This window comes from Capsicum annuum, chromosome 1, assembly GCF_002878395.1.
Source record: "Capsicum annuum cultivar UCD-10X-F1 chromosome 1, UCD10Xv1.1, whole genome shotgun sequence".
Classification (NCBI taxonomy): Eukaryota; Viridiplantae; Streptophyta; class Magnoliopsida; order Solanales; family Solanaceae; genus Capsicum; species Capsicum annuum.
This window is the reverse complement of record NC_061111.1, coordinates 26,331,865-26,339,698: the sequence shown is the minus strand read 5'-3', so window position 1 is coordinate 26,339,698 and position 7,834 is coordinate 26,331,865. Positions and strand designations below refer to the sequence as shown.

Here is a 7,834-nt window from a genome sequence, read left to right as displayed (position 1 = left end):
ACCTTAATTATTCCTTTTTCATAATACTTCGTCATGCTTTCTATAGTCTTTCCACTCTTGTGGGAATACACTGGGCATGTTGTTGTTGCTTTATATAGTCTTTTATCATAATTTCTTCACTTTCATTATAATTTTCAATCAGCTTTGATATGCTTTTCCTTGAACTTGAGGATCTATCGGAAACAACTTCTCTACCTTAATTATTCCTTTTTCATAATACTTCGTCGTGCTTTCTATAGTTTTTTATCATAATTTCTTCACCTTCATTATTTTTTCAATCGGCTTTGATATGCTTTTCGTTGAGCGAGGATCTATCAGAAACAACCTCTCTATCTTAATTATTCCTTTTTCAATAGTGCTTCGTCATGCTTTCTATAGTCTTTTACCATAATTTCTTCACTTCCATTATTTTTTTTCGATCTTCTTTACATGCCTTTCCTTGAGCCAAGGATCTATCAGAAACAACCTTTAACTTAATAATTCCTTTTTCGTAATGCTTCGTCATGCTTTCTGTAGAATTTTGTCATAATTTCTTCATTTTCATTATTATTTTTTTTCGATCTGCGTTGATATGCTTTTCCTCGAGCTGAAGACTATCAGTCTCTCTACCTTAATTATCCAAAACACAATTCTGATACTAAATTATAGAACATGTAAACAAAATGCTGAGAATTTACCTCATCGCAGATATCGAAGATCTCCGATTCGAGAAATTGATCAAGCGGTTCATCTTCATCGTCGATGATTGCCATGATTTAACAAGCTTTAAATTAACCTAGGTCATCTACAGATATTGATATGCTGATCTGACCGGAAAATGAACGCCGGTGACCAGAATCACGTCGGCCGGTGTACGCCGTTGATTGAATTGAGATCTCATGGATTGGAAAAGAAGATTTGGGAATTTGCTTAGCGAGATGAAGATATCGGGTCGGGTAGAATCCGAATATGTTGGACCCGGTGAAGAATTATTCGTTTCGTGCATGTAATAAAACAAAGACAAAATATAATACTCCTACTATTAAAGTTAAAGAAAAGAGACAATTTTAGAGAATTTTTAGTACAGTAATATTTTTGTTTACTATTTGGATTTATATGTCATGATGTAAAAGGGTGGTTATTTATAAGAAACTAAAATTACTCCTTAAGCATGTTACTTGGCAATTAAATAAAGTATTTTAGACATTCAAGTCCAATTTGAATAAGTAATTCTTGGGGTTCAATTTTAATTTAACTATTAATTTCTATCTCTCATTAATGACATTCACACATATATATATATATGTCACATGACATTCACTTTATATAACATTTCCGCTTGGATGTTCATTAATAGATAATATGTCTCGTTAGAATCTTACTAGCAAAATCTAGTGGAAAAAATTTAGCGAAGAAAAAAAAGTACACACATATTGTAGTACACCTTTAGTATTGCCTCATTAAAACCTTGCTAGGAAAATCCAACTGAGACAAAATCTTAGTTAAGGAAAAAAATACAACGGATATTTAACTCCCTCTATGAAAACATTATTTGATATCTCGGAGACGACGCATTTCATCTTAGCTTCACAAGTATTGATATTGACAATGTCTTAGTGACCAAATTCGCCAATTTATCAGCTGATCGAATTTGTTGAACATTTGTTTCACCTTTCTTCTTAAGATCATGAGTGAGAAAAAACTTAGGCAAAATATGTATTGTTCCATTTTTTGAAATATATTCTCCCTTTAGTCGAGCTATATTGACAATATTGTATTCACACATTGTAGTTGGGATATCCCTTTTTAAAGAAAATCACACATTTCTTGAATATGTTGAGTCATTAATCTCAACCAGATACACTCTCGACTTGTTTCATGAATGATTACTGTCTCTGTAAGATTTGAAGAAGCAACAATTATTGTTTGTTTCATCGAATATCATGATATATCTGCATCTCCATATGTAAACAAATAGCCTATCTAAGGTCGAGATTCACGTGGATCAGAAAACCTTTTAAATGTATGTTTATTGATGGACAAATATTTTATTTGTTAAATACTCCGAATATATATTTAGTCATATTGTTAGTTGCCTCATTAAAAATGTTGGCAGAAATTCTTGTGAGATAAAATCATGGCTAAAGAAAAAAAAAAGTACAATACGTATTATACTCGCATGATTAAAACCTCACTTTACTCTTGTAAAGGATCCTTCTCAATTCATAAGTGCATCAGCTGCACTAAAACACGGTACTTACTAACTACTTTTAGGAGGTCAAAAGTCATCTTTCTTTATAGAGATAATACATCAAAACCTCCCTAAACTTGTCACTCCAACTTACTTTAGCACTTAAACTTAACACGCGTTTATTTACCCTCCTTAAAAATTTCAAAGTGTATTATTTTGACTCCCTCGTCCATCCAACTACGACACGTGTTTTCCCATCCAATCAAAGCACGTTGAAGATCAAAATTTAATTAAAAATAAAAATAAAAATTGAGGCAATGGTAACATTTGCCCCAAATTCAATAAGAACCCAAATTTCTCTTTCTTTTCTCATCTCCCTCATCTTCAATCAAGCCAAGATTTAAAATTCCTTAGAAAATCAAGCCATTTACTTTATTATAAGGTATAATTCCTCTCTTCTTTTAAAAAAATTATGCTTTCTTATCAAGTTTTTTTTTCTATTTGATGTAACTTTTTGGAGTGAATTCTTTGTAGAACATCATGAGATCAATTAACTTGAGTAAGCTTTGTATGGAGGAGGACGATTTTGCTTTGAACCAAGAGGTTCGATGCAATTATGGATTTGTGGTGCCTTTGAAGATATCTTGGACTTCGACGAATCCTGGTAGAAGATATTGGGCTTGTAATTACTATGGGGTAAAGATGATATTTTTCTCTCAATTTCTCATTTTTTTATCCCAACTGATTCAATTGAATTCTGATTTCTTTTTTTTAATCATGAAAGGGTGCAAGATCTTGCGATTTTTGGTGTTGGAGGGATAAAGAAAATGCAGATTCGAGGTCCAAATTTGTAATCCCTAAATTGATTGAAAAATTAGGTGAGATTGAGAATTTAGTGGAATCATCTCAATATAACAAGTCTACATCATTCAATGAAGTTAGAAATTAATTGCAGAAACTTCTGAAGAAGTTGATAAGTCTAGAGTATCCAAAGAAGATGATAATTGTGTAGATATGAAGTTGAAGAAACTGGAAGAGGAGATTGAGAAGATTAAAGAAAGAGAGAATAAATGGAGAAGTAACATGGCTAAAGGAACGACTAAGGATAACACGCTCTTTATTATTGTGTTTTGTTGTTGTGTTGTTGTTATAGCTACTAGCTATTGCTTTGGGATGATCTACGTAAAGAAAGACTCAATAAAATTACCTTAGAATTTGGTGTTCTTAGATGGTATAATGGTGTGTATCGTCCTTTATTTTGAAATGATTTTGGTCTATTGTAATTATTCTTGACTTATTTGTAGTGTAATGTAGTTTTTTTATCTTTACATTGTATTTGAAATTGATTAAATTTTGTTAGGTCTTGTGGGATGATAATTTAATGTAATGTTTCTTTTGGGATTACAAATGGAATGTTATTGTTCTTATTGGACTGTCAGACATGATTCAATCCAAAGTGCATATAGTTGCATAATGATGTGATAGCTGCATATATATCAAAGAATAACAAATATATACCAAAGTAGTCAAAATTAGGCATCAAAATAGTGCAGTCATAGCTGCATATATACCAAATACTGTGAATACATTGCAGTCACAACTGCATAATTATTTGACAAAAAAGATTAAGTTAATGCAGTCACAACTGCATAGTTAATAGAGAACAATATTACATTGCAGTCAAAGCTGCATAATTGTTTTTCAAAAAGACAACTTCATTCATAATTGAATAAAATATTCATCAAAACTAATGTAGCCACAGCTGCATACCAGTCACTACTGCATCTTCAATTAGATAGCTGATGAGCCTGTTTGGCTCATATGATTCATTTCGACAGTTTTGGACCTTGTCTTCATTCTTTTTTTGTGCTCTTATTTTTTAAAGTCCTTGTTGGGTCACAACATTTCTTCCTTTCCATTTGACACCTGATCTTGGCTTGTGATGCCCAAGATTTCCAGTCACTATAGAGGAGTTCAAAGGCATTCCAGGATGCATTAACACAAGAATAAATTATCTTAGACATTTGGTCATTTGCTTGAAGATTGAAAATTGTGAAATCATTCAACTTACATTGTGGATTGTAAAATCACTGTGTATGTAGCACTCCCATACCAACCAACCTTAGCCTTTTAAAAGTTGTACTACTACCCCTACCAGCAACACCACCATCATTAGATATAGAAGCAACAAAAGTTCATCTACCCCTTCCAGCAATACCAACAGTTTCTCTACCCCTTCCAACAATACCAACAGTCCCTCTACCCCTTTCAGCAACACCAACATACCCTCTACCCCTTCCAGCAACACCAACAGTCCCTCTACCCCTTCCAGCAACACCAACAGACCCTGTTCCTCTTCCAATCACACCAGACCCTATTCCTCTTCCAATCACACCAACAACATTTAGAGTAGGAGAAGCAACAACCTATTATACAATAAAAAATTATTTAATAAGAATTAATAGTAAATAAAGAATCCAAATGATTACCTATTTTGTAGAACCCTTAAGTCTTTCTCTTCCTCTACTTATGCTTGGTTGAGATTCACTTGTTGCTGTAGAAGAACCAACACTTGACATTGCTGAAGTTGTCCCTCTTTCTCTATCAGTAGTATCTTTTGCATTCAAAGGACAACCCCTCTTATTATGGCCCTTAGCATGACAATTATTGCAGGTCATCTCAACACCCTTTGTAGACAGTTTACCTATCTTGTTTTCAGACTACTCTTTCCTTTTATTCTTACTAGGTCTGCCTGGTAGTTTTCTATTTTCAGAAGGTATAACAAGAAGGTTAGTTGATGGTGGCCACATTTTCATTCCAGTGATAGGTTGAATGAAGTAGTTATATATCTTGAGGTAAGTTTGCTTGCTATAGTAATGAGCAACATAGTGAATAGGATCCAATCTTCTAAAATATAGTGCAGCTATAGCATGACAACAAGGTATACCCTTTAGCATCCAAGATCTACAAGTACAAGTTTTGTTACTCAAATTCACTATAAAGGTATTACCCCAACTATCCTTAACCTCAAACCATATTCACTATTCCATTCAAGTGTACACTTCATTCATTTTGATGTGTTATCTTCCAATACTTTTAAAGCCAATGGTGAAATATCTAATATCCAAGTATTAGAGAACTCTCTCTACTGTCCAATTCTTGTCATTATTTTGATCCTTATTTCCTCAAGCATTGTAATGATGGTCTTGTGTCTTGGACCCAATATCCATGAATTAAAACTTTCAACCATGTTGTTGTCAACACTATCTCACCAACATAAATTTTTGAAGTAGACCTTACACCACCTTTCAATGTTGTACCACAGTAGATCATCTACTATCTTGTCACCTAACATCTCTAAATGATCTAGATTTTCTCTTAACTCTTGCTCATATGTAGACTTGACACATCTCTAAAAATAATTTCTTCTTTCAATGCCTTTCCATTCTTTGTACCAGTTAGCAAGAATTTGTCTTGCACACATTCTTTGTTCTGCATTTGGCAACAACTCATGAATAGCAATGTCAAGACCCTTCAACAAAATATAAAAACATTAGGTGACATAATAGCAAATTAAGTAAAATAAGATAATGAAGAGATAAGAGAGGAAAAAAATTACCTTCTGCATATCAGAAATAGTTTTTAATTCTGTCCCATCTCCAAGCTCAAGATCATTCTTTGCTAGCCTAATAAACCATCTCCAAGTGAAGTTATTTTCAACTTCAACCACTGCCCAAGCCAGTGGTAGCATCTGGTTGTTCCTATCTTTGCAAACTACTACAAGTAATTGTCCTTTGCAAATGCCTTTCAAAAAGCAACCCTCAAACCTAATACATCATCTACATCCAATTTTGAATGCTTTCTTCAAAGCATCAAAACAAATATAAAATGATTGAAATATTTTTCTTCCATCTTCAAAAATTTCTTCACTAAGCCTCACCATACAGTGCTTCCTGGATTAGACTTCAAAAGCTCATCCCTATAATCCAATATTCTTTTAAATTCCTTCATATGATCACCCATAATTTTTTGCAAGACAATATTTCTGACTTTTCTTGCAACAATTCTACCAACATACACCTGCAAATCTTTTTTCACCAAATTTTGCAATTAAAAAACTCTAATTCCTGGCTCAGAAATAATTCTGTCCTTGTACCTTTCTGCTAAGTATTTTGAATTGACCAATTTATTTTTGGTTGTGGCAGCACATTTATGAATTGGGATATAATTTTTCACAACAAAATCCACTATTCTTGAATCATGACTACCAAACAATAACCAAGGACAACCAGCTGCACATTTTACCCTCACCCTAGTTAGTTCATTAATAAACTTGTCCAATTCTATATGTTCTTGAACTGCATACCTAGTAATAACTTCTCTGAATTGCTTAACATTTTCAAAATATAAACCTGTTTCCCAAACAACTAACCTACAAGTAGGATCAAAAACAATTTATTTTTTAGGTCTTTTTGCTCTCCTTGTCTTTTGCCACAACCTGAAGTTTGTTGGACTCATCTTCAACATCAGCATCTACATCACTGTCTATTTCAAAGCTTGCTTCTTCATCTGAATCAAAATATGGCTCATCACCACCTATATTATCCTTTAAAGTATTTTTTTCTAGATAAATACTTATCATATCCAATATCAACTATTTTTTTTTGCCTAAATTAACCCCTTCAGCTCTAGGACACCTTTTTTCTTTTTTAGTTTGGCAGCTCTTTTAGCTTTTCTCGAAGGCCTAACCTCCCCATAAACATCACTTCCATATTCATCATCAATTTTATCAAACAAGTCTCCATAACTTGAATCTTCATTATTTTCACTTGCACTTTTCCAATCAGATTCAATATTTGAAAATTCTGATGCAGTAACAGCAGAAGACCCACCCACCTCTTCTCTAATACCCATTAAAGCTACACTAACCTCCTCTCCAACACCATTAGAATCTCCACCACACAACTCTTCACCAACACCAGCAGAAACCCCACCCCCTCTTCTCTAACACCTGTTGAAGCTGCACCAACCTCTTTTCCAACACCAGTAGAATCCCCACCACATAACTCTTTACCAACCCCAGCAAAAACCCCACCCACCTTTTCTTCAATATCTATTGAAGTTGCACCAAACTCTTCTCCAACACTTGTAGATTTTTGAGTTTGTGCAGCCTCTTCAAACCCTAAATTCTGACTATCCCCACGTGTTTGACTAGACTCTTTATGAAAAGAAGCATTAGATTCTTCACCCACATGGGTTTTGTATTCAGGAACAAAACCAGGTGGGAGCACAATAGGTTCTTTAATTAAATGTGACAAATAGTTCAACAATAGCTCCATTTTCAATTTGGGTATAGTACCCAAAATATCCCTATCACATGTAACTTTAACCAACTTAGAAGACTTAGGTGGTCTAGTATAAATCACACAAGATGAACAATTATACCCAATTTCTTTGACATATCCTACAAACTTATAATAAGAGAATTTATCAACATCTACATCTAAACAATTTGTAACAATACCTCTGACATATTTAATTCAAGGTTTTTGTTGTAAAATTCCTTCATGGTGAAACCTTAACGTAATGTACACAAAATCCATTGTCAAACTGCAAAAAAGTCAAAAAAGACACATGCATTAGCAAAAATTGAAAAAATAAAAA

General features: G+C 33.4%; 1 protein-coding gene across 1 annotated transcript in view; it reads right to left on the bottom strand.

Moving 5' to 3' along the window:
• Positions 1 to 1,203, bottom strand: part of LOC107870134 (F-box protein SKIP31) — a 13,659-nt gene extending 12,456 nt beyond the window's left edge. Inside the window, exon 1 of the mRNA XM_016716567.2 lies at positions 678 to 1,203. Within this exon, the coding sequence (XP_016572053.1) occupies positions 678 to 752 (75 nt within the window). The 5' untranslated portion in view covers positions 753 to 1,203. The remainder of the gene's footprint in view (positions 1 to 677) is intronic.
• Between the last annotated feature and the right edge of the window lie 6,631 nt (positions 1,204 to 7,834).